The 27840-nt window shown below is 43.7% G+C and overlaps 1 protein-coding gene across 1 annotated transcript in view; it reads right to left on the reverse strand.

The window, feature by feature from the left end:
• The window catches only part of Fam171a1 (family with sequence similarity 171 member A1), a 126284-nt gene that overhangs the window by 50268 nt on the left and 48176 nt on the right, over nt 1-27840 (reverse strand). Inside the window, exon 2 of the mRNA XM_036187760.1 lies at nt 6850-7077. Within this exon, the coding sequence (XP_036043653.1) occupies nt 6850-7077 (228 nt within the window). The remainder of the gene's footprint in view (nt 1-6849; nt 7078-27840) is intronic.

A 27840-nucleotide genomic window follows, 5' to 3' on the forward strand; every position in this document is an offset into this window, starting at 1 on the left:
CAGGTAAGAAAACAGGTTTATAGATGAGGAAGCAACTTTCCAGATATCCCCTAGCTGATGGGGGAGGGGCTAGGATCTCAGATATATTTTTTAAATGATTTATTTATTTTTATTTTATATGCGTTTGTGTGAGGGTGTCAGATGCTCTTAACTGCTGAGCCATCTCTTCAACCCTTGGATCTCAGATTTTTACCTGGGTCTGGGGAGGTAACAAAGTGAGTTCATGGCCAACCTGGGTAATCTAGTGAGCAGCTATTGCCACAGCAAGCTCTTCACTGATTAGGCTTTCTCCCCATCTGTCTGTCTATCTTCTATCTATCTATCTATCTATCTTTGAGCATTTCATGATATAACTGAGGCTGACTTGGAATTCCCAGTGAGGCTCACACACTGGGATTATGAGTATTTACTATGACATCAGGAAGTCACATGACTTTCTATGAAAATATCAAGGCTTAGAAAGATCAAGGGTTGAGATCCTAGTGATCTGGCAGTGCTGGCTTTCCATAAGCATCCCCCTCCCAAGCTGCTGGTGTGGCCTCTACCCTCCCCTCCATTCAACGCACTTAGCTGTGGCTGTATTCCAGGACTATGCTCTGGCATGAAGAGAACATATAAATGTGGGTTGTGGTCTGTGCCTTTCGTATCACTCATTATTGGGGAACCATGACCCATAAGAAACAGCTAGAGAGCAAGCAGAAGGTGTCAAGTGCTATGACAAATATAATGATGCACTTTAGTGCCATGGAAAATGGCCTGATAGTTCCTCAGAGAGTCAACACAAAATGACCATGCAACTTCCCTGCCAGGTGCAAACTCAAAAGCCATGAGGCATGTTCATGCAAAAACATGTACATCTATGTTCACACAGCCATTATTCATACCAGCAAAAGTGGAATTAGCCCAAATCAATGTCTGTCAACTGAGAGATAGATAAAGCTTGGCATGCACATGCAAATGAATATTATTCATCAATAGAAAGGCATGGAGTAAAGACACACGCTTCAAGAAGGAAAGGCCTTCTTCTTATATTATATTAGCTGCTTGCCTTGTTGAGGGGCAATACTGGACCAAAGCAATGGAAGGAAGGAAGAGTTTGTTTGGGTTCACAGTGGGAGGGTACAGTCCAGTAAGGTAGCGGGGCTGTGGTGGTGGTGCTTGAAGCTGCAGGCCACACAGTCAGGAAGCAAGGAGCTATGAGTGTTTCTGCTCAGGACGCTTTCTCCTTTTAATTTAGTTCAGACCCACGCCCACAGAACTGTTCCAACTGGAGTTGAGGTAGCTCTTCCCAACTCATTTAATCTAGAAAAATCTCACAGGCATAAGCAGAGGCTCCTTTTCTAGGCAATTCTAATCCCACCAAGTTGACAATAAGATTAATTATCACAGCCTTGATAACATGCTGAGAGGATGACAGGCATAAAAAAGCCACATACTGTCTGGTTCTATTTATATACAGTCTTTAGAACAGGCAAATCCAGAGACAGAAGGCAATTTAGAAGTTGCTAGGAGCTGGAATGGATGGGAGATAGGAAGTCAGAACTAATGGATACAGTTAATAGAGGGTGATGGGATGTGCTGGAAATAGATCCTGGGGATATGATAGTGGCACAAAGCCACGAAGTAGACACGCTTTTAGAGTTTCATGCTCTACCAACTGAGCTAGCCAAGTGTTCTGAAGCATGCATTTAAATGGTGGTTTTTGGTGTGTGCTGTACGTAGTACAAATGTGTTTATATGATCTTGGAAGTCAGAGGCCAATATCAGTGTCTCCCTTTATTGCATCCCACCTTATTTTTTGAAACATGGTCTCTCACTGAACCTGGAGCTCACTGATGTGGCAAGACTAGCTGGACGACATGCTGAGAGATTCTCCAGTCTCTGCTTCCCCAGCACTAGGACTACAGTGCACGACATTACGCCTTGCGCTGGAGAACAAAAGTCAGGTCCTCATGCTTGCAAAGCAAGTACTTTACTGACGGAACCCTTTCCATAGTCTCTAAAATGGTGTGCTTTATGGTACATGACACTTATCTGCTCCTTGGGAGGTTGAGGCAAGAGGATTGAAAATTCAAGGTCATCTAGATGACACAGTGAACTCAAGGCCAAATTGTATAACTCAGTAAGGCTCAAAAAAAAAAAAAAAAAGAAAAGAAAAAGAATAGCAAAAGGGCCTGGATATAGTTCACTGATAGAACACTTGCCTAGCATTCTTGAAGCCCTGGGTTCCATACTCGGCACTGCAAAACAAAACAAAACCCAAAACAAAACAAAAGGGAAATCACAATTATTGGGATAATTAAGTTGGGAGGAAAGTTCAGACAAAGTTGGAGGAGTGAAGATCTGAATAGAAGAAGGAACACCCACAGCAAAGGCTGCTGGGAGCTCTTCTCTCCTTCCTGACCCTTTGTGGGGCCATAAATGAGCAAAGACTAGAGGGTTCAAGTCTCTAACTTGAGTAAATCCTCTATGGATACTTCACAGGTTATCTAAACCATTAGCTCTACCCCCTTTCTACCAGATGGCACAGGTTAGGCCCCTGGTGGCTAGGAAGAAAAGATGGGTCTCCTGTGGAGGGGGTAACCTACAGGAAGCAATTCACCTACAAGTATAGGCTCCACCAAACTGCCTACTCCATACATGCGTCTCCATGCCCTGCTTCCTCTCAGAGCTTGCCAGAGCCAGGCCCCGAGTACCTCTGTGCTTCCTGGTGTGAGTTCTGAGACCACCTGTAATCTTTATCTAGAACTAGGTGTGGTAGTTTGAAAGAGATGGCCCTGATAGGTTCATATATTTGAACGTTTAGTCACCAGGGAGTGGAACTCTTTGATAGAATTAGGAGGATTAAGAGGTATGGCCTTGTGGGAGGTATGTCATTGGGTGTGGGCTCTGAGGTTTTAAAAGCCCACACCAGGCCCAGTGTCTCACTCTACCTGTGGATCAGGACGTAGCACTCTTGGCTACTGCTCCAGCACCTGCCTGAATGCCGCCAGACTCCCGCCATGAAGATAATGGATTAAACCTCTGAAACTGTAAGCAAGCTCTGATGAAATGCTTTCTCTTATCCGAGTTGCCGTGGTCATTGTATCTCTTCACAGCATTAGAACAGGGACTAAGACACTAGGGGACCGTGACAATGTGCTCTGAAAACTTGTCTCACAGGGAACATTTGGCCTTTCCATCACCAGGGAAACTGCCCCAACAAACTGTTTCTCAAATCTGATTTGTCAGAGAGAAACAAGTGCTGTATTATAGTGGGTTAGCTATGTGCAGCAGGGGCTTTAGGGAGCAGAAGCACTGGGCTATGAACCCAATTCTACAGAGTGCTTCAGGGGTGGGAGGTGGCAGAGAGGCCCACTGAGTTTCCAGTACATGATATTTTTATTCACTCTGAAAAGGGTGTTGACTGAAGGCTCTTCACACTAAGAAGGTATTCAGGGTACTCCCCTCCCCCAATGCTGAGGCTGGAACCTGGGGTCTTTCACATGCTAGTCAAACACTCTGTCACTGAGTTATAACTTGACCTCCCTCCCCCCCTCTTTCTCTCTCTCAAGTAGAATGATTGGAACATCTTAGTTCTGCTTCAGGGAGCAGGGAGACTTCCTGGAGTGAAATCAGCCTACCTAGGGTTTTCAAGATAGAACACAAACTTTTTCCATGAACGTGGTAAAAAGTAGCATCCAGGATAACATACAGAGAGTGTGACAGTGTCAGCCAGACTCCTTCAGGGAACAACTATCCAGGCTGGCCAACTCATGAGACACAAAAAGAGAGAGGTCACCAGCGGGGTTGCTCTGTGTGTCATTTTTAATCCCTGGGGCCACTGAAGGATTTTAGGCAGGGTGTAATGTATTTAATTTAAAAAATTCCTGGATTATTTCACACATGCATAGAATGTATTTTGGTCATTTTCAGCCACCATTACTCTTTCCGTCCCCTACTGCTGCTGACCACTTTCTTCTTTCCAACCCATCCCTCATCTTCCTTCATACAGTTTGTCATGTTGTATGAGCTACTGAGTCTCAGCAGGGTTGCCTGCAAGAGCTGGCTACATCACTGTAGGAATCGACACTCTCTCCCCCAGCAATGGATGAACTGTTAAGAGGTCCTCAGGACCTCCTGAGCTTCTCCCCTATTCTGTCTTGTGTAGGTAACCACAGCACATGGATTCAAAGACACAGTGCTTGCAATGTCACGGTGGGTGTTTTTGGAAGAGGCTAATTAACCAGGCCAGAGGCCAGTGCAGTTGTGCTGGACTACCACCTTCTCGGCCAGGGCAATGGGAAGAAGAACTACGATGCAGCATCATCATCTTTAGTAAGTGGTAGATGGACACATTTGTGTATCCCTGTTTGACCTGTTTGCTGAGTCCCCTCACTCTCGTCTATACCCCCTTCCATGAAAGAGAAAACCTAACACATCCTTTAGGAGTTATTGTTAAGGAAGAGAGAAGAAATCCATTCCAAGCTCTCATAAGAATGCTCCTGTAAACTAAAAATAAGAATGAACTGTACATGTAGTGAAGAAAGAATCCCAGTTTCAATTTCTCATTCTACTTCAGAGCACCCAGCTCTTCTGCCTTTTTTGCCCAATTGTTTGGAATACCAGGAGTGTTAGACTCGACTTCTAAAAATACACACTAAAACAACAGTTTACCCTGCTTTTCACCAGAGGCCAGTCCACATTCTGGCCACACTTCTTTTAGGTGCTAGTGAGGAGTGCCTTTATTATATTGAAAAGGTCAGCAAATAGTCAAAGGCATGGGAAGGTCTTCTGAAATGATTCAGGCCAATTAATTCCTTTTTAGAAACTAGAAACACAGGCTCTGAAAGTCCTGTTGTGGGCCCACGAGGGTGGGGCCAGCTAGTGGAAGGCAGGCTTGAGTTCCAGGTGTTTTCACGCTGTATCTAAGACTCTCTCAATTAAACTGTACTGTTTCCATTATTGGACTCACTCAAGAAAATGGTATGATGGGAACAATTTTCTTTCTTTGGATCATACTAATAGTGTCAAAATGAAAGCCACTAGATGGCCAGTTCTCACTCTTCATAGGTCCTGTATTTACAAATGGCCATGCTCGCTACAATGTTCCTTTCACTCCCCAGTCAACAGTCCCTGTGTGTACGTGCCTGTGAGTACAATGCCTATAGACAGAGTCCCATGGTGCTCATTCCCCGCAGAGGCTGCCCAGGGTGACACTCTATCTTCTTGTTTCAGCTCTCTCTTGCTGAGTGACTTTTCTTTACCTATTTGTGCCAAGTTTTCACATTTTGTGCTTTCTGTTGGTAATTTCACTATTTAACACGGCCCCCATGCACAATGCTGAGGGTCCTGAGTATGAGAAGGTTATAATGAGCCTTATGGAGAAAATAGGGGATAGATAGATGTTGTTCAGACATAGGTTATAGTGCTGTGGGATTGAGCACAAGGTTAACAAGTCAACTACATTTATTCAGCAGCATATTTAAACAAACACACATAAAACAGAAGTATATATTGACGACCAGTTGATAAAAATGTTGTGACTAGAGCGCCCTGGGAAGTTAGCCTTTTCTTTTTTCCCTTGTAATAGAGATTCAGTGTTTATCAGTTCTGGGATTGAAACCTTTATAGACTGTAACTTTGGCAAATAATATATCCAGATCCTACCTTGTGGGGCCGATATTCTGAAGCAGGCAGATACTCTCTGCACCCCCCTACCCTGGAATACTTCCAGTGATACAACAGAGAGATCAAACATTTCCTTTAGATGGAACCTGGTGAAAAGAGCTTTGCATTTTTTGATACCTGAGTTCTATCCTCTGATGATGTTATTGGTTGTCAACTTGACAGAATCTAGGAATCACCAGAGAAGAGTGTCTGGGCAGTCTAGGAGGGGTTATCTAGGTTAACGGAAGTGAGAGGACCCTCCTTGAATATGGGCAGGTACTGTGGATATTGCTCTGTATAAATAAAATGCTGATTGGCCAGTAGCCAGGCAGGAAGTATAGGTGGGACAAGGAGAGAGGAGAATTCTGGGAGGTGGAAGGTGAAGGCAGAGAAAGACCTGCCAGCCGCCGCCATGACGAGAGAGATGTAAGGTACAGGTAAGCCTTCAGCCACGTGGCAAAATACAGATGAATAGAAATGGGCTGAATATAAGGATAAGAGCTAGACAATGGTAGGTCTGAGCTAATGGCCAAACAGTTAAATAATATAAGCGTCCGTGTGTTTATTTTATAAGTGGGCTGTTGGACTGACAGGGCTTGGTGGGGGCTGGAGAGAAGGTCTCCAGCTATAGGTGGGGACATTCTAAGGGCATATAAGGAAGAAAGTTAGCTGAGCACACGCCTTTCACACCCTGCTCCCAGACTATGGATGCAACGTGAGCAGTGGTATGTCTTCCCCACCACGACCATGGACTTTCTCTCAAACTGGATGTCAAAACAAACACTTCCTTCCTTAGCTTGCTCTGACCAGGTCTTTCGTTGCAGCAATGAGGAAAACTATTGGTGCACATACGGGGCTTACTGTCCTTTCTCTCCGGTGAACTCAGGACTGTCTATAAAAGTCCAGAGGATGCCGGATACTAGAGTACAGAGCTCACATGACTGCTTATCAAACAGGCACAAGGCATAGCACTGGGGAAATAGGCAGAAAACTGAGATTCTGTGACCTCTGTGTACGTGTATAGCGGGGCCCCAGATAGCTTCTTAAACTCATACCACCATTCCTCCACATAATGGCACCCGCATGGGTGACTCAAAGAGTTGGCATACAGATTCCCCTGCCTGACTCCTGCCACAAAAGTGCTTCTGAACTCATCAGTGATCACTCTGACTAGGTCTTAGAGAAAGATGAACAACTTACCCGGTAATCGGATGGGCTTCCACGGAGCAGAGTTTGGCACATAGGCGTGTTTTGTGGCGGTGACAATCAACTGATTACCCAGCTTATATTGGAACTTGATGAAAGCAACCCCATCTGCCCCCGACGTGCCAGAGGCGATAGACACCTGGTTGGCGAAGATCTCAATGAGTGCATCTGCGATGGGTTGGTGGGTGCTGGCGTCACTAATATGCACCTTCAAGGTCACCTCTAGAAACAGAAAAAGCACATTAGCTCTGACGGGAGGCCTGAGGGGAGATACGCTAAGAACATCCAGGTCTGCATTCTTTCAAACGTGATTCTGACTAGGGTCATTTTCTTCTTATTATTAAAATTTAAACAAAACAAATTTTATTTTTTAATTCTAAAATTAAAAAAAAATCCTTTTCCTTATAAAATAATCCCATTTCCTTTAAAGCCCCTGCACTCACATGCTGCTTAAGGCAGTTGAGAGGAAGCCTTACCCATTCTCACACAAGGAAACAGATAAGACATTGAATCATCCTTCCTGTACTGTGGGGCACTAGCTCCTATTGGGCGTAGGCAGCTACAGAAGGACACAGTGGGCTGGGAGACTCATGGTGGGCTGGGAGACTCAGGGTGGGCTGGGAGACTCAGGGTGGGCTCCACAAAAGTCTCAGCAAAGGTGAGCATAAGCAACACAAGCATGCTGGGATTGCTGTTTGGTCATCCCGAAGACAAGACTGAAGAGCAGCCAGAAATGTCTCAAGGGCTGAGGAGATGGCTCTGCAGGTAAAGTGTTTATTGTGGGAGCATAATGACCTGAATCTGGATCCCCAGCAATGCATGCTTGGAATATCAGTGGTATAGAGGTGGAAAGGATTCCAAGGCTTGCTGGCCAGCCAGGCTAGCCACACTGGTGAACTCTAGGCTCAGTGAGCTGCTGTCTCAAAAGATAAGGTGGACAAGGATGGAGGAGGACATTGGACTCCTTCCACTAGGCCCCTATAAACATACATACACATTTGCATGCCTACATCCCTGACATGTGCACAACACACGAACACAGGAACACACACACTTTTAAAAGACAGGACCCAAAGAATGTAACAGAAGGTTGGAAGAATAAAGAGGGCAAGAATACACCTTTGCAAGGAGGGATGAAGTCCAGTCAGTAATACTAGCAAAAGCAGATCAGGAAGGTTGAAAGCACATTGGTCAAAACTGCTGAAAAATTAAGACTGAATGACTTCTCTTTACTCAGGCAAGAGATATTTACTGAGCTTTAACTCTGCCCCTAAGGCTAGAACTGTCACACCATGGGCGGTAAAGAAGACACAGGAGTACAAAGCAAATATTATGGCTTTGAACAGTCAGTGAGGGTTCGAAAGATAAGGGGGGCACCTCCAGGAGAAACCACAGCAGGTTTTACAAGATGTAAAGGATGTGAGAAATCCAAGGATGCTGGGCAAGCAGGGGCCAGATTACTTCGGGAGCTTCGTGTAAGGGCCATAAGAGGTCACAGAGGTATTAGCTAAGGTGTCGAAATCGAAGTTAGTTATAGAGACCTCTAGATCTAGGTGCTGTGGAATGTCATTCTGTATGCTGTAATGTGTGTTGCTCTGATTGGTTGATAAATAAAATGCTGATTGGCCAGTAGCCAGGCAGGAAGTAGTGGTGGGATAAGCAGACAAGGAGAATTCTGGAATAGGAAGGCTGAGTCAAGAGTCACCAGCCAGACACAGAGGAAGCAAGATGACAAGGCAGAACAGGTACCAAGCCACATGGCTAAATATAGATAAGAATTATGGGTTAATTTAAGTGTAAGAACTAGTCAGTAATAAGCCTGAGCTAATGGCCAGGCAGTTATAATTAACATAAGCCTCTGTGTGTTTATTTGGGTCTGAGCGGCTGCAGACTGGGCAGGACACAGGAAAACTTCCAACTACATCTAGGTGAAGAATGGGCTGAGTGTGAGGATAATCTGCAGATAAGCATCTGGCTCAGGCACTCTGTAGCAGCCTAGAGAGGAGATAGTGATAGGTCAGGCTCCAATCTCATGGTGGCATCAATTTCAGAATCAGACAGAGGCTAAGTCAGAAGAGACCACTGCTCCAGTAAACCCTCTTTGCTCAGAAAAGGAGTGGACATAAGTCCATCTGGGCACACACACACATTACTTGATGTATGTGTTAAGCTGCTTTCAATCTGAAAGACTTACAGTAACTTGAAATGTAGAGTGAGGTAGGGACTAGCAGAAACATGCTAGGGACCAAGGAGGCTCACAGATGCAAGAACATGTGGAGCAAGGCTCTGTGGATTGGCCAGTGAGGCTGTCAGGGTGTGGAGGAACCTGAGAGGGTAGACAAAGTTCGATGATCAGCTGAGCCCACAGGTACTGCTCAGTGGGACACACTGTGGTGGTCTACTGCAATTAGCACTCAAGGACTGACCCCAGGGACTAGCCACATGGCACTGGGTAAATCACTATGCTCTTCAAGTCTCACTTTTCCCTTCTGTAAGCCAGGGAAGCCAGCAAGGCACAGCTTACTACAGGTGCAAACAGCAGAACATGGGCTTGAGAGAAGAAGGCCAATGATAGCTACTGTGCTTCCATTCTGCCAACCACTGTCCTTGTATGCACTTAATCTTTGCAATGGAATGAGCTCAGAGAAGAGATGTGGAGGCATAAAGGTTTCAATGAGAGGGGTGAGACATCCCTTTGAGAATGTTAATATTTTGTACCTGAAGATTTGGGGTTGGGGTATAGGTTAGAGGTGGAATGTATGGCTCATACGTACTGGGTTTTAGGCTCAATCATTAATATTCAATAAAATAAAAATAATGAAAAATACCACTTCTGCACTAAACCACATAGAAGAATCTCTACCTTGGTAACTAAACTGTCTGTCTTATGAAACTGATACAACCTTTTCAAAGTCATACATTTCAGGTAATCATTCATCTTCTTGCTCACTTTCCCCATGTACTAATTTATCAGATTTCTTGGGCGGATAATCATAGAAGACAGCTAAATAATTGCCCATCTAAAGATTGGGGTAAGTGGCAGAACGCTTGCCCAGCACACAGACACCTTGGGCTTGATCCGAGCACTAACTCTCACGCCCCAAAGGGTTCAGATTTACTAACAAAGCACACCAAGTAATTCTTTAAAACCTTTCAGAAAAAAAAATGCTGCAGAAATAGAAATGGGATACTCCATCTTATAGAAGGAGAAAGGAAAGTCAATACTTAGCAAGTGGATGGCTGTGGGGCCAGCAAGATAGCTCAGGGGTAAAGACACTTGCTGCCAAGACTGACTGAGTTGATCTCCAAGACCCACATGGCCAAAGGAGAGAACTAACTTCTTTTTAAAAATTAAACTTTATTTTTATTTTATATGTATGGGTGTTTTGGGGCTGGAGAGATGGCTCAGTGATTAAGAGCATTGGCTGTTCTTCTAGAGGTCCTGGGTTCAATTCCAGCAACCACATGGTGGCTCACAACCATCTGTAATGAGATCTGGCTCCTTCTTCTGGCCTGCAAGGACACATGCAAATAGAATACTGTATACATAATAAATAAATAAATAAATCTTAAAAAAAACCAAAACACACATGGGTGTTCTGCCCTCCATGTATATCATGGACCACATGCACGCAAATGCCTGAAGAGGCTAGAAGAGGGCATTGGATACCCCAGAACTGGAGTTGCAGAAGTTGTGAGCCCTCATTCGGGTGCTGGGAATTGAATCTGGGTTCTCTGGAAGAGTAACTGGTGCTTTTAACTTCTGAACCATCTCTCCAGCCCCAAGAACTAACTCTTGAAGGTTTTCCTCTAACTTCTACCTGCATGCTGGAGCATGCACACCTGATCCCAAATAAATAAATGTAATAAAAAATAATAATAATGAGGAATTAAGTCCACAGTGTGAAATTTAGGGATGTGATATTCCATACACACTTAGTCAATTCTTCAGTCTTATTTTCCTGCAGGGTGTTTAGCACACATAGAGAAACATATAGTTTCTGACTAGTTGGTCTTCCTTGTCCCTCAAGTAATATGATAAATTACAACACAAATCAACTGAGTTTTTAGTAATATTCACACTGCAAAAAATCCTCTAGAAGTAGGCATGTGGGAAAAGCTTTGCCAGGCAACCTTGATGATTTATGTCATTTTATGGTAATGTAACATTTACTAACAATTGAGATTACAAGCTTCTACTCTCTCTTTGCCGTATGATGAGGTGTGGTTTTGTGAGTAAACAAAGAGGGCATTCACTCCCATTAGTCTCTTAGCTCCTACTGCGTCAGTGTCCTCTAATATGGTCGCTTTGTTTGGGTTCTAGGATATGTTTTGGAAGGGATCACATAGCACTGACTTTTAGTGTCTCAGGATGGGGGAATGCCAATATGAGAGGGTAACTACAGACCACCACAAAGTGTCACGTTTTTTGGAGAGTTTTCTTTCTTTTTGTGCACACCAGGCCCAGCATGCCTCACCCTACATGTTAGTGGGGCTGCAGTTTTTGTAGAGTAACCCTGCATGAGACCATCCCGTCAGCAAAAGTGCTCCCACAAATGACACAAATCTCCTGTGAGGTTCTATTCCCCATAGTACTCCCTCTTTGAGTCTGAAAGGAGGACCCAATAAACGGCTCTGGATGAGGGGCATTATCAATCACGTTCTTCTGGCTATGACAGGACTGTTGCAGGCAGCTATGGTTAGCAGCATAAGAAATAAAACAAGCTGGGTGGAGGTGGTGCACGCCTTTAATTTCTTTAATCTCGGGAGGCAGATCCAGGTGGATCTCTGTAAGTTCGAGGCCAGCCCGGTCTACTATAGAATGAGATCCAAGACAGGCACCAAAACTACACAGAGAAAACATGTCTCCAAAAAAAAAAAAAAAAAAGAAAGAAAGAAAACATAAGACATCAGAATAGGAGGAGGAGGATGGGAAGGAGTCAGCAGGAGAGGGAGAGGGACCAGAGGATAGTGGGGGTGGACATCCTCACAGCATACTGTTATTATGTGTGAAACAGTTAAATAAAAAAGAAAAATACATAAATGAAAGTGCAATTACTTTTAAGAAGCTGTATCCTATTTCTTTGGAGGTCAGTGAAAGCTTGAGAAACCTTCCAGGCTGGGACTCCTGATTTCTCACCTGAAATCAGGACCCTGTTCTGTTTACTCCTTAGTGTGCATGTCTGTTGGTAGGTTCTGCTGAGGTTGGTTCAAAAACACATCTCCTAGATAGCCTCCTTTGTGCGTCCTTGTCAACACGGTCCTATTTCAAGCCCTCACCATCTATCATGCAGAATGAGTCACAGCCTGTTAACAAAAACTGCCCCTCTTCAGCCCTGAGCCCTGAAGTCCCAGTGAAGTCAGGAGCTGCGTAGAATACACAGCTTACACAGAGTGCTTTAATGACCCCCAACTCATATCAGGGGTCAATAAATGGCCCAAAACACTGTTTTTTTTTTCTTGTGTATCTGTCTGTATATGATGTACATATATGTATGTGTGTGCATGTGTATGCCACAGCGTCAGTGTGAAGGTCAGAGGACAACCTTGGGTACCATTTCTTGCCTTCTACTTGGTTTGAGTAAGATTCTTTTTGTTCACTGCTGCGTATGCCCAGGATAGAAGGCTGTGGGCTTCTGTTAATTTTCCTGTCTCTACCTCCTCAATTGCCTTAGGAGCACTGGGATACTAGACTTATGCTTCAGAGCCTGGTTTTACATGGATCTTGGGGATTTGAACTCTGGTCCTCATGCTTGAATGGCAAGCACTTTACGTACTGATTCACTTCCCCAGACTATTGTTTTTGAATGGTTTATGTGCTAAGGATAACTTTAAAATCTTTTATTTATGTGGGGTGTGTATGTGTGTGTGTGTGTGTGTGTGTGTGTGTGTGTGTGTGTGTGTGTGTGTGTATGTGTGTGTGTATACACCATGGTACAAGTGTGAAGTCTGAGGACAACTTTCAGGATCTGTTCTCTACTTCTGGGGATTAAACTTAGGTTGTCAGTCTTGGCAGCAAGTACTTCTACTAACTAAGCAAATCTAAAGATAATTTCTAGGTAGTTTTTCCTTTTTATTTTTTATTTTTACTTTTTGAGTGAGTCTCACTATGTAGCTCTGGTTGGCCGGGAACTCATTATGTAGACCAAGCCTTGAGGTCACAGAGATTCCCCTGCCTCTGTCTCCTGAGTAGCTTTTACACTTTTAAATGTCTGAAGGAAAAAGAAATGGCACTTTTTGTATATAAAAATGATCTAGAATTTAAGTTTCAGTGTTTACAAATAAAGCTTTATTGGAATGCAGAAAAAGTATTTCTGTTTTTGTTTCCTTTACTTCTTATTCACCAGTCTTAAAATAAATACTATTTAAATTAATTTGAAAACCATTAGTTTGTTCAGATAAATAAATGAACTCGAATTAATCAGGAAATATGTATTGAGCAGCTATGGAATGCTTAATGTGACACTAAGAACTATAAAAAACTTCCGGAAGAGAAGAGAGACCATAAAGTAGTTTTTCTGAAGTGGAAGGGAGACCTACTCACATTGGAGGGAGTAAAGAGGATGAACTGGGTAGTACAGTGTAAAAACACAGCAAAGAAGAGGCTACCAAGATCATGAGTGGGAAAAGCAAAGCCAAATGGATCCCAGAAAGCCATTTGTTGAGATGGGGTTGGGTCAGAACCTCTGTTGGGATGGACAGCTGTGGCTTTCTGTAATTCATTACCTGAACACTGCCCTGGTTGCGGGTTATGGGTCCAGTGAGAAGTGCTCTCTGGGAGAAATGACAAGCAGGGATGAGTGGAAGGGTGGGAGGAGTGGGTGGCATGGGCACATTTGCATCTCCCCAGGCTGCCTGGTGACTTAGACTGAGAGGAGAGGCCGGCTCTGCTAGGGTGATGTCCTACACTTGATCTGGAGGACAGATACAGACTCTTCCCCTCACCAAAGGACTACAGGGAGTTGTCTAGTTTGGGGACCATGGAGAAGAGTACTGCCATATGGCTTGGACACTGTTCTGGCTTTGAGTCGGCCTTCTCAGAAGTTTTGTGACCCACACAAAAGCTTTATGAATGCCTCTTTTCATGATACCTGCTAGGGTGGGTAGTGCTGTTTTCTATTCCGGGTGCGGGGCCTCCTTGGGCTGACTGACCGAACCGTGCTCAAGAGTGCCTCCTCCCTCAACCACATCCCGGCCTTCCTTTCACCTCAGACCTTCCTTCTCAGTACCCTACGAGCTCCACTCTGTCTGTCTGCTCAGGCTAAGGGACCCAAGAGGTGGTTGCTCAGGCCTCTTCCTGCCATTCACTCAACAGTGAATCATTCCTGGTCAGGAATTTAGCCACTGCCTCTAACTCAGGCACAGATTTTGATCAGCCAGAGGCAGAGCCAGCGGGGGAGGAGACAGTGAATGTTGAGGAATTCTTCCTCTGCCATGATTCAGAGCGCCTCTGCTCTTGGCAAACATGAGCATTTTGGCTCTGTGGGCACTCACTAGTCAATCCATTGGAAGCAGTACAGGGAACATCTGCTTTGTGGGCAGAAAACTAAACATTATCTTTTAAAAGTCCAGCATTATCTTTTAGACATTTCCTCTCTAACTGCCACAGATTTAGAACTAAGTGCAACAAGGCTGTTTCAAATTGTTGGCTTGGGAGGCATCCCTGAGCACTATGTTTAAAAGCAGACATAACTGCATGGACAGGAGCGCTGAATTACAGCATATAATCCCATGCATATAAACCCATCGGGATTTGACAAAACTGACCCAGGGCACAAAAGGGCAGAAAACTCGAGTGCTTCCCCCCAGCCCCCTTTGTCTTCAAATAATATAGGTTCTATTTTTGTGCAAATGACAGAATACATTTATTTTATAATATATCATCCAAACATAAAAGTGAACACCTTCACCAGCCTGTAATCCCAGCACTCGGGAGGCAGAGGCAGGTGGATCTCTCTGAGTTCGAGGCCAGCCTGGTCTACAAAGTGAGTTCCAGGGGAGCCTCCAAAGCTACAGAGGAACCCTGTCTCGAAAAACCAAAAACCAACCAAACAAAAAACAACAACAAAACAAACAAACAAAAAAAAGTGAACACCTTCTATTGCTTCCTTAAAACCATTCACTAATGTGGAACCTTCCAGAACACTTGAGGCTTTTACTGGGAACAGAGCTAGGAGAACATGTTCACTTGCTGTTTGAACAGGCCACACTTCTCCATTCTCAACAGCTAGTCTGACGGACTCTGGATTTGTCCAGGAAAGGAACTGAAGTTTGCAGAGCTGACTTGGCTGGGTGGTGGGATTTCTGAGGGGCTGTCAGCTCCTCTTAGTGCTTTCAGTTCCCTTTCTACTTCTTCAAATTGGCTTTATTTTTTGAGGGTATGTGTGTTAATTTTTCCTTTCCTTGAATATTTATCCTAGCAGGGAACCTGGCATTTCTCTGGCTTGGTCCTAAGAGCCTGTTGGAAAGAAAGCCACTTCGACCTTGCAGACCCAGCCTGGCCTCTGATGTCATGTTGCCTGGAGCTCCAGGAACTGCCCAGGAGTAGGCAGAGCAGCTGAAAAGGCAGTCACAAATGCTTAGCATCCAGCATTACGGTGAGCTATATTTAACCCCAATATAGCAGACTCACAATGGGCTTCACATCTCTTAACTAAAACAGTAAAAGGTCACTTGACCACTTAAAACGTTTTCCAAACTGGGAGTTTATTTTTAAAATGCGACCAGGCCTTCGCTCTTATTTTATCTAAGGTATGTGTGCTCCTGTTCCTCGAGTCTCACCAGAGCACTGTGTGAGCTGAGTCTCTGTATTATTAGGCAGCGAACAAGAGCAGGCTGGAGAATGCCTGCCAAGCGCAAGGCAGCTTTCCATCAGTCTATCTGATTTCTTTTACAAACACGAAAGACTTATTTGACTTAATGATGTAATAAAATTAGGATGTACTTTGTCACTCGTATTCCCATAATTTATTTGATCCATTTTAATATGGTGTATATGTACCTTGTATTATTTATTTTGTTTTTTAAACCAATTAAAATTTTCAAATCTTAGAGAATGAAGTTACTAAAAATTACATATATGCTTTTAAAGACCTATACATTATACACTCCATATTACAAGACAGGTTATTAATCAGGTGTGGTGGTACAAGACAAGCTTGGGCTAAATTGCAATCTCCTGTCTTGAAAAGGGATTAGGGCCATATATAAACTAAATTAGTATAATAACATAGAATATAGCTCAATAAACATCTGCTATAACGTGTATGTTCTTGGATTCCTTTCCCAGCCTTACTAAAGCACTTGGCAACCCCTGTGTCTGTTTGATTCTAAAAGGAATACTCAGCTGGAAGAGATGCAGAGGTCAGAGCTCTGTACTGGCCTCCCAAAGAGAATGGACAATGTAGGCACACTTTAGTGCAAGGCCCTAGGGCCTCCTGGCTCCCTGACTAGCCCTCTCTAGCTGTTCTTCATGTAGCCACCTTTTGCTGTTGATGGTACAAAGAGCCTCCCCTAACCTCTCTGTTGATCTGAGGTCATACTGTCTGATACAGAAGTTCTACCTCCACTGGGTTTATTTTTAAAAGCATTCCTTAGTGCTCACCAGGGTATTACTATCTCTATACAAGTATTTGACTTCCTTTCTACTCTCTCGGAAAGCATGAAGGAGATATGTTTGTAACCACAGCCCTTGGGAACTCAGAACGTCATTCTGTGCTTTTTGATGGTCTACCACCACAGGCAACTGACTGACATGCTGCAGCATCGGAAGAGATAGTAAGGTGGTAGACACAACAGCTTCAGCTTGGAAAAGGGAGAGAAGAGGTCTACACAGGCAGCCAGTGAGTGCTACTGGCACATTCTTAGAGCATTTTATTCCCATCACAGTCTTGGCAGGCTCTGTGAACGATGTTCTTTCTTCCCACAACCTCCCTATCTCTCAGTACCTCAGATGCATACACCCATGGCTGGACCAAGAGATCTTAGGACAATCAATCAATAAATTCCCCTACCTCTTCTCCTATACATCTATAAGACGTATGAGGCACAGACTGATGATCATTCCGTAATGGCAATTTCTAACCCACTTGTCAGAATGTTGAAATGCAGAATACCAAACATTCATAAAAATATATCAATTAAAGAAATCACACACATGCACACGCACGCGTGCACACACACACTTATGACTTTCTATTTTTCAAGTATCAGCACACCTTTCATTTTAAACACACTATAATAGAAACAGAAAATACCAATGACCTCTTATAACTTCTGGCTAGGATCCTGTTAAGTCCGTCCGTTTGACGCTAAGGTAAACAGCAGCAATCCACACTCTGCTGGGGTACACGATAAAAAATGAAGATTGTCAGGGCTGCTTTGACATGAGTACTCCGCCATCAGAACAATGTCAGAGTAGCTGAACTCTTGCAGCTAACCAAGGGGTTACTGAGCTAAACCTCTCAGAGTTATTTGAAAACTCCTGTTGGACTTGCATAATTCACACAGATAACCACACGCTCATGAAAAAAAATTTAAAGATATGAAGTTCCCATGATCTCACCTAAACAAGAAATCAGACAGCAAACTAAACAGACATGACCCCAGCCTTCCCTACATGGTATTAGGAACCACTTAAGGATAATTTTAAAGTACTATGCAAAAATAGAATTACTCAGCAAAAGTTTTGAAGAAAAAAAAAGAGATAACATGGCCATTACAAAGAAGAACTGAAACAGCGGATGAATGTAAACAATAACGATAAAGATGGTTAAAGGGGAAAAACGCCATGGTCCCAGCTTCACAGAACTTGTCCATAAAGGCTGAGCAATCTCCTCATTCTTGCCAGATGTGGTAAGATATACAGTGGTGATTATGTAACAATGCAAACACAGGAGATGTGGTCACTGAACGCCACCCAGTGCCCCATAGGACTGAACAAAAGAAGGACGATGTCACAACATGGTGGCAAACCAGAGGACCCACAAGTGTTTATAAGAAAACAGCAACAATAAACCTCTTAAAAATACTTCTGTTTCACTGATGTTTTAAAACGTGCATAAAGGTACAGATCCCCTTCATGCAGGTCTGGAAGATACTGGGAATGACTAGGTTAATGAGCAATGGTAAACATGTCTGTAAAACTAGTGTGCACACCTTAGCCAAGCTTCAGACTTCTGTTGGAAGACGCTAGTGCAATGGTTACCAAGGCAACCTGGGTAGAGGAAAAATTCTGCGCGCATATTTCCAGATCCACCTATATCGTTTTCTTTGGGGAGGGTAGTCTAGGGATACAGTGAGAGCAACACAGCATAACATTTATTTTGAACAAAGCCTTGAGATTTGAAGAGAATGATAATGGAGATTTTAGCAAGTCATATCTCCCCACGGGAGAGACTGCTTAGAGAGTGCTAAGTGGGAGGAGGCAACTGCAAGGAAACTGACTCATTAATTACTTTAAGAATTAAAAAAAAAAATGGCAAAGAAAGGGCCAGCTGAAGAGACTGCTGGAAGGCTGTGAATGGCTCAAGTGTGTCAGACTCCCTGGCACTTGAAATACTATGAAAGCCAGATAAAGGTCCCTGCAAAAACTCAAGTTTAATCAATGTGGTGATTACATTATACATATGTGCTTACCTTTCAAAGACATGAAGATATTTAACAAGCTACAGTGAGCGGTTTCATCATGAAGCATGTTTCAAATGGAGTTGGCAAATTTCAGGGCACTTTAGGGTCTATCTAGGAACATATTTGGCGAGAGTGTCCACTTTGTGGCAAAGTGGGATGGGAATGGAATCCAGGCTCCTCACTTAATCAGTTTATGTGGTCTTGCACAAGGACAACCTCTGCAATCCACCGTCCTTTGTTCATAAAGTTGGAATGCCAACTGCCTCAAAGAGATTGTAAGATGTTCTGGAGGACTGATGGTAACAATATTTGTATCATGTCCGTGAGTAGGATATTCCTGATCTTGCCTACATGGCAAGCATTCCACTAATTTTACCTGGTGAAACACAATCTAAAATCCATCACTATTACCATAACTGCCATCACTATCACCATCTATACCACCATTAACACTGTTACCATTACTATTATCATTATTCTCCCACCACTCCCCCATTATCATCATCACCCACCAGGACCAGCACCACCAGCTTCTTAGCCAAAGAAAACAGAAAGAGGGGGAAGTATATGCTTCTTGGGGTACAGAGGTTTGAACTCAGCCAACCTGTATTTAGTGTCAGCTCTGCCACTTACAATGCAATGTTTCAAAGTAGAATTTTCTCCTGTATAAGAAATAGGTACTATCTCTGCCCACAGTTTCTCAGCTACCATGAGGAACAAGTGCAAGGTACTTCTCATGGAGTGAGACACACTAGAGAGTTTTGTAATGAACTGATTGATCTCTACTAGAATTTGACTCCTAAAAGATCACCAAGGGCCTACAGAAAGACTGTAGGAGATTTCCAAATAGACTCAATCGAGGAGCTGGCTGTACCTTGCTCAGCACATAGACTTCTTATTTCTCTCTCATACACAACAGTGACAATACCGTGTGCCTTTTCCATTTCTGCACAGCTCACAAGCAAGGCACTGGATGCCCTCTGTGCTGAACTATCTTTTACTTCTAGTGTTTTGCAAGGCTAGGGGCTGAACCCAGGGCTTTTTACACACTAGGCAAGTACTTTACCACTGAGCAATAATGTTGGGTCAGAAGCTTTTTTTTTTTTTGAGCTGAGGATCGAACCCAGGGCCTTGTGCTTGCTAGGCGAGCACTCTACCACTGAGCTAAATCCCAAGAAGCTTTTTTTTTTTAAAAGGATGTTTGTCTAGTGAGCAACCAGGTAAGACAGAATTACTGTCTCCTGCTACAGCCAAAGGCAGGTATGCTTACCTCCCACTGTCCCATAAAGCACCCCACTGTGTGCATAGGAATCATCCTGGCTTCTCCAGGCTGTTGTAGAAAGTAGGGCTCAGGGAACTGGTGCAAGCATGCTGAGACTGGGGCTACTATTTCTACCATGATCAATAAACGGACTGTCATCTCTTCGCCAGCATCTACAGAGCCGTGCCAGGAAGGCTAGACTCTTAGGCCGTAGACTGTCCTTGACAGTTACTCAGGAACGCAAAGCATCCCATCAATTATGAAGTGAGTCAGGAAAGAGGCTGAGGGTTGAGAAGGGGCATGAGAGTCAGAGAGAAGCCCAGAGGAGAAGGCTCCGGGTTCGATGCAGCACCCTTTCACTAATGGACTGTCAGATTCTTAAGCCTGGTGGCTAATGGCCAAGCCTGTTCTTTAACCACACCTACTGCCCAAGCCACATGTGCTCTCTCCAACCAGCCAGAAGTTGTTTCACTAGTTTAACATGTTGTTCTAGAATGTTCCATGGAGGTCCGGCCTTTCCCACAGGATGTCAGGAGGTAGTGGAGTCAGAGGTCTGTCTCCTCTAAGTCTTGGTGAGCATTTCATTTTTAAAGCACTGATCCTTTTAGTTCCTGTTGGACTGTAAGCCCTGGAGGCCACATTTAGGTCACTGAAGAGCAGAATTCAAATGATATGCTAAGTAGGTTGCTATTCATTTAGCATTCAAAAATATACTCTGTTGTTTAGTCAAATCCCCCTCTTGCTTTCCACATCTGTTTAAACCAACTCTTTTTAAATGGGGCAGCACCGTAAACTATGCTTATGCCTACAAGTCACAAAGCCTCACAATGGTCCGATTAACACCAATATTTATGAAATCCAATGTACAGTTTTCTGAGAAACTTAAACCTTTTCACAACACAACTGAAATATCCTACTTCATCTATGGGGAACAAAAAATCTATTGCAAACAGCAAAGTACTGTTTCTGATTATTTTCCCATAGTAAACACTAATGTATAATATTTTCCACACAGTCTGAATTCATAGATTGGTGCCCAATGGATTAACCTTTCACCTTCTAACCTTTATTGCTCATGTCCTGGCAGCAATGTCAATAAAGTATTCCTTAGACCCCGAACAATGAGAGCCCCACATACCCCTTCACTGCCACCTTAGTGAGTAGTTCTGTTTCCAAGAGGCGATTGCCAGAACTTTTGTTAGACTTGGAAACGGTGCTGACTTTAGTTCTCCTCCACAAAGGCATTATTAAATGTTGTCCATCTCAGACATGGATTAGACATTTAAGTTGTTTGGCTCTGACCAGGAACTCCGAAGTTAGGAAAGCTTTGGGGCCAATGGTTATGTCCCTGAGAGAGGCCAATAGCCAAAAGTGTTCCGAATATGGAAGCAAGCAGAGAAGGCCACATGTGAAAGAGATTAAAACAAAGTTTTGGGATCTGGCTGCTAAGCAGACCTCCTGAGCAAAAGCCACAGTGAGACAGCCATCCAGGGTCCAGGTTTAGGGCCTGTTCCTAGGGTAGATAGTGCACCTTCCCACTGGAACATGGCCTGAAGAACTCGGGGACTGTGAGGAAGCTGTATGAAGTGTCTGGGTTTTATCTTTACAGAGAGGAAACAGGGCGCTCTCAATATGAGGTCACTTGAATCTGTTGCTCTATGGACGAGGAACTTGAGTTCTCAGCCAAGGTTGCACAGACAGTTTATACCACAAGATGAGGGGGTACATGGATGTGGCTTGGTATTTTGCCTTTTTGATCTTGGAGTTTAGCTGACCCTAGAGGGGACCACTGTTCTCCAGAATATCTAATTCAAAGAGACAATAAATTACTCATCCTTGTGTACGACTTTCATAAGCAACTTTCAATCCAGAGCCCACACTCCAAATCACCTCCTATAACGCCTTTACATTCCAGGTCACTATGACTTTGCCCTTGTGCCAGGGCCAGAAACCAGAGAAATGAAGACAGCTTCTAAACTCTAGAACTGACTTAAAAGATTCCAACTAACCAAACATAAATGGTTGCCCTGGCTGATCCTTAACGCCCCCCTTTCACACCCACACACTCACATACCACACACACACACTATCACACCCCACACATTCACACTGCATACTCACACACTTCACACACACATACTTCATACATCCCCATCCCCACATTCACACCCCACACTCACACACTTCATTCTCATTCTCTCTCTCTCTCTCTCTCTCTCTCTCTCTCTCTCTCTCTCTCACACACACACACACACACACACACCACATTCACACCACACACACCTCTTCCTGGTATTTTCCTCACTTCCTCTGCTACTCATAGACTGAATCTTGCTGCTGATGCTTCCTTAGTGGTTCAGCATGTCCCTTCCTCTTGGGGACCATAACAGGGTATTCATTGACAATTGTCTCTCAGTCATCCAGCTTTTCCCTACCTGAAGAATAATAAAACCTGTATTTAAAAGTAGTTGACTCCAGCTTTTCTTGGCTGAGGATATGTTGTGAACAGAGTTTGGGTAGAGAGCTAGTTATGTTCACACTTGCTTTGAGGATGAATTTTCTAGAACTGATAAATTTTAGATCATAGAAAACACTCAGGCACCTAGAGGAGAACATTTCTGGTGAGGGACACACAGTATGGGGGTCAGCTTCAGAGCGATGAGCTCACTCTCAAGTCACCCTCAAACCATAGACATGTGTAGAACAACATAGTACAGACCAGGTCAACCAATGAAAGACTTCTGATAGACAGAGGGTCATCAGAGATTTTCAGCAGAGGAGGGAGGTAGTTTATTTTACAGCACTATATAAGATAAATGTGGTGGTATTGTGTTCAGCTAAATATTGTACACCCTAATAAACTTATCTGGGGTCAGGGCACAGAATAGCCACTAGATACAGAGGCTAGAAAATGGTGGCACTCATGCCTTTAATCCTAGTACTCCAGAGGCAGAAATCCCTCTGGATCTCTGTGAGTTCAAGGCCACATTGGAAACAGCCAGGCATGGTGATACACACCTTTAATCCTGGAAAGTAAGCCTTTAATCCCAGGAAATGATGACAGAAAGCAGAAAGGTATATAAGGCATGAGGACCAGAAACTAGAAGCATTTTGGCTGGGTAAGCTTTTAGGCTCTGGAGCAGCAGTTCAGCTAAGATTCATTTGGATAAGGACTTAGAGGCTTCCAGTCTGAGGAAACAGGATCAGCTGAAGAACTGGCGAGGTGAGGTAGCTGTGGCTTGTTCTGCTTCTCTGATCTTCCAGCAAACACTCCAACACCTGGCTCTGGGTTTGTTTTTATTAATAAGACATTTTAAGATTCATACTACAGACACCAACAGTAGACAAAGGGATAAAGAGAGAAATGCTGTCCAGTGCCAGAGTTTGGGACACTAGCTGCTCTACCGACGTGTGTGTGTGTGTGTGTGTGTGTGTGTGTGTGTGTGTGTGTGTGTGAAGTGGGAACAGAGGGAAGAGTAACTTGATTTCTTCCACTTCTCATCACAAGAGGAGAGCTCCAAGCACAGGAATGGGGAAAAGTGCTCCTCAACTATTACAAATTTGCCAAGGAATATCCTAAACTGGGAAAATCTACACACATATGGTAACTAAAGATCAGGAGTGGCTTCTGTGTAACTCCACTGTACGTCTCTTGCTAAGAATGGCCCCTAGCTTGGAAGTACATAGGACTTGATTGAGAAGATTTTAAGACCTGGATTTATTTATTTATTTATTTGTTTGTTTGTTTAAGAATTTAATCCAGAGACTCATGCATACTATGCAAGAGCTACCATTAACTCCATCTCCTGCCCAAGTTCCTGATTTCAGTGCAGATGTTTCACTGAGACTAGAATGAGAAGAGTATTGTTGGTTCTTTCTTGAGAAAGTCACATTTAAAATACTAGAATTATCTAGTGGAAAAATGTTAAAACTACCCTGTCTTCGATACAAGCCAACTGAGCATAATTTACCTTGCTTTCTTAGGACTAGATGCGCCTTTCAGGTTGACTGACAAGAGTATCGGACTCAGGGTGAAGACTCTTGAAGAGGACTCACAAAGTATAAATAACGGCAGCACAGGAAAGTTCATCGTAAAGAATTTGGGGGGCAGAGATGGTTCAGTGGGCCAAGTGCTCGTCACGCAAGTGTGAGGATGTGAGTTCACTTAAAAGCTGGGTGCAGTAGCACACATCTGTAACCCCAGCATTCCTAGGAGGAGCTGGAGCTGGAGACAAGTACATCCCCAGAACCTCTCGGGCCAACCAGCCTGCATATGCAGCCAACAACAAACAGATCCTACTTCAAATGAGGTAGAAGGTGGGGACAATTAATTGAGGTTGTGCTCTGACCTATGCAGGCCTGCCTTGGCACAAGCATGTGTGTGTAAACACACACATCCACACATTACATCACATCATATAGATGAACAATTACAAAGGGGAACTAGGCAGAACTATCTTTAATCTCACATGCATAAGGAACTGGGTTCATTCATTTCCTTGCATCATTAAAAGAAAAACCAAGCTAAAAAACCGACAACCCGCATCCAGAGAACTGGCAGTTACTTCTGGATTTCCTTCTTTGGCTCCATTAGGTCATATCCTCCCTTCTCATAGGAGCCAAATTCAGTCTACATCTACCATGGCTAATATCTCTGCCAGATCAAGCTTCAGACTCATACCACAAGCCCTTTCAAGAACATACAGTAACTGAGCTGAGCCTTGGGACTCTCCCCAGGGGTCTGAGTGGTTACATCTTGTGTGTGTAGAAATTAACTTAGATCAGAATACTGTCAAACTGCCCTCCACCGGGTGACCTCATCTCTTCCTTCCATGCGCTATCACAGAGTGTAAGGGTGATACTGCCTATCTACCCCCAGAGAGCAGAGAAACAGACTTGTTTGTTTGTTTGTTTCCAGGAAATTGTGAGCCAGAACCAACCTGACCTCTTTCCACTTGTTTGCATGATGCTGTTGGATACCATACACATGGCCATATGTGTACGGACCTATGACCTCGGTGTAATGCATACAGGCTGCTAACAAGCCAAGCCATACACAGGATTGAATAGTGAAGCTCTCATCTTAATATGGAAGACACTAACGGAAGACTGTATTTGCCACTATAAAGATGTGATTATTTTTCCAATACTGTGATGTTTCCTTTTCGTGGAAACAACCAATGAATGAGGAGTACTTATTCAGTAGCACAGTCAATGTGGGGACATGAAGACTTTCACTCTTTTTAAAAATTAATTTAATTAATTTGTGTGTGTGTCAAGGGTGTGGACATGAATGGGGAAGTGAGGACATCCTTTCAGGAGTCAGTTCTCACCTCCACGCCATTTTGGAGGTGGGTCTCCTGTTACGTCTGTTACTGCACACTCCAGGCGAGGTGGTCAAATCTGCGCCCTGCCCTCCCCCACCCCGCCCCACTCCCAGGTCTCAGCTAGGATTACAGTCACATGCCACCATGTCTGGCTTGTCATGTGGGTTCTGGAGGCTGAACTCAGAAGTCAGGGGGTTCTCTCCTTCTACCATATGGGCTCTGGGGATCAAACTCTGGCCCTCAAGCTCAGCAGCAAGTGCCTTTACTTCCTGAGCCCCTTCACTGGGCTGACTTTCAATAATTAGCAAATTACGTCACATTTCCATCATTCTCACGCTGTCCTTACCCTTGCATTAATCTTTTAAAACTAGTGACAGTCACATACAAAATCTACACGGGATACATTACACTCTGCTTCCCATTTCACATACTATGCAGGGCTCACTAAGGATGTGCACAGACGACAATGCCAGAAAGAAATGCCACTACCTCATTATGAAAATTAATAAATGTGAGGGGGAGAAATTCTCCAGCAGAAGCCAAGCATCTTTGTAAATAGCCAAACATCTGCTCACATTTGGTTTTTTAAAGCAGAACGTGTTCAAAGGCATGGAACAGCTCAGACATGTTATCTGGACAGTCTATTTTAATCAGCATTTCTATAAATAACTGCTAGTTTTTCAGTGTTAAATAAAAAAATACCACCATTATGTGAATAGCTATTCCTTTGTGAAAACCTGGATCTATTTTATAATTTGAATATTTAGTTAATACTCAGTTTTCCGTATATTGCATATCTCTTATTTTCTTATGGGTGATTATAAATTAATGGCCATGGATAACTTAAACCTGAGTAAAATACAAACTAGAAGCAAGTAGAAACCAAGTTTATCTTACTTTGTAATATATATAGCTGAAACAAACAATGAATAAGATGAACATTTGCTCACAACTGACTATTTAAAAGATACCTCCAGCAAACCATAGTTGTTACAGTCTCGACTAAGATATCACCAAGTGTTTTCTTTTTCTTTTTTTTTTCCAGATGTGTGGTATGTATTGTATGTATGCATGTTTTGCATGTGTGTGGGCATACGTGTATAGGTCTGTATGTGAACAAGTGTGTGGGGACCTTGGGTTGATGTCAAGAATCATGCTTGATTACCTTCCTGCTTATTCATCGATGCAGGCTCTCTCGATCAAACCCACATCTCGCAGATACGGCTAGTCTTGCAAGCCAGCTTGTTCTACGGAAGCCCTGTGTTTGCCTTCTGAGGTAGAGATATGGTGGACTGCCATGCCCATCTGGTTGTTCACATTTCATGTGAGTTCTGGGAATCTGAACTCCAATCCTCACATTTGTGTGGCAAGTACTTAATCTCTGAGCCATCTCCACAGTTCTGTTTCTCCAAGTTTAAAAGGAGATACTGGGTGGTGGTGGCACACACCTTTGATCCCAGCACTGAGGAGGCAGAGCCAGGTGGATCTCTGTGAGTTCGAGGCCAGCCTGGTCTACAGAGTGAGATCCAGGACAGGCACCAAAACTACACAGAGAAACCTTGTCTTGAAAAACAAAACAGAGAGAGAGAGAGAGAGAGAGAGAGAGAGAGAGAGAGAGCGCTACTCAATGGCATGTTAATCCAAAAGAAAGTACAAATGTGGCACCAGAGAATCTGTTGACATCTAACTTCTATGGGCTTGTTTATGCCTTATTTTCTGCAAATGGAAACAGATATTCAGTAGAAAACACATGTGAAGCGCTGTAAATAGCTGACTGAAGGAACTTCAGTGTCCATTAAATCATTTCTCCCAGGGGCTCGAGAGACGGCCCAGGGCTTAAGAGCGCCAGTTGCTCTTCCCAAGACTCATATTCAATTCCTAGCATCACAGGGTGGTTCACAACTATTTGTTAGCCCATTCTAGGGCATCAACTGCCGTCTTCTGGCCTCATCAGGCAGTGCTCACACATAGCCCAGAGACAAACACAGAAAAACACAGTTTTTACTTCATCAGGTGAATCTCCGATGAGGAAAAAAGAAGAACACAAAAGATAACTTCAATTTTGAAGTCTTATTCTTTAATATATCTAGCTTTGTATATCACAAATCTAGACGAGCCTAACAGTAAAACAGAACTGGGTTTAGCTAGCCCATGATGCCAAATAGTTAAAACTGCTCTCTGGCTTTGAAAGACCAATTATGTAAAAGAAAGGCTAGTTTCCAGTTTCTGTTGAGAGATGCCTGCATGCGGGTGGGGTGGATTGAGAGAAAGCTTTTGCTGAGAAAGGCATTTGGTGGGTAAGATGGAGAAGGAAATTGATTAAGAGAATAGCAACAGCACACAAGCCTTGGACATCACATTTTTCTAACCGTAATCACACAGGCTCTCTTATTTGCTCTTAATAGTAATCTCATGACACAGGCAGAGCAAGCCATGTTCTTGGAGTGTAGGCAAGGTAAAGATGACCTAAGAAGGCTAAGAGCCAGGCTGAGCAGCAAACTGGCTGGATCTTGTGATGCACTTTGAGTCTTCAGTGGTGAGTGAGGACACTGTGAGTGGCCTAGCCTGGGCTAGTTCTGCTGAGCAGCAGCAGCAGCCAGTCAGGGGTCCTCTCACACATCCTGGCTTGTTCCTGCAACCAAAGCTCTTTCATGCTGGTGGGTGTTCAGAACAGTCTTTCTTGCATAACTATCCATGGGATGTAAGTTTCAGAGGTTCTTCCCACTCCTGCCACACCCTGTGCCTGGAAGGCACTCAGGTAGTGCAAGT

Source organism: Onychomys torridus, chromosome 5 (genome assembly GCF_903995425.1).
Source record: "Onychomys torridus chromosome 5, mOncTor1.1, whole genome shotgun sequence".
Lineage (NCBI taxonomy): Eukaryota > Metazoa > Chordata > Mammalia > Rodentia > Cricetidae > Onychomys > Onychomys torridus.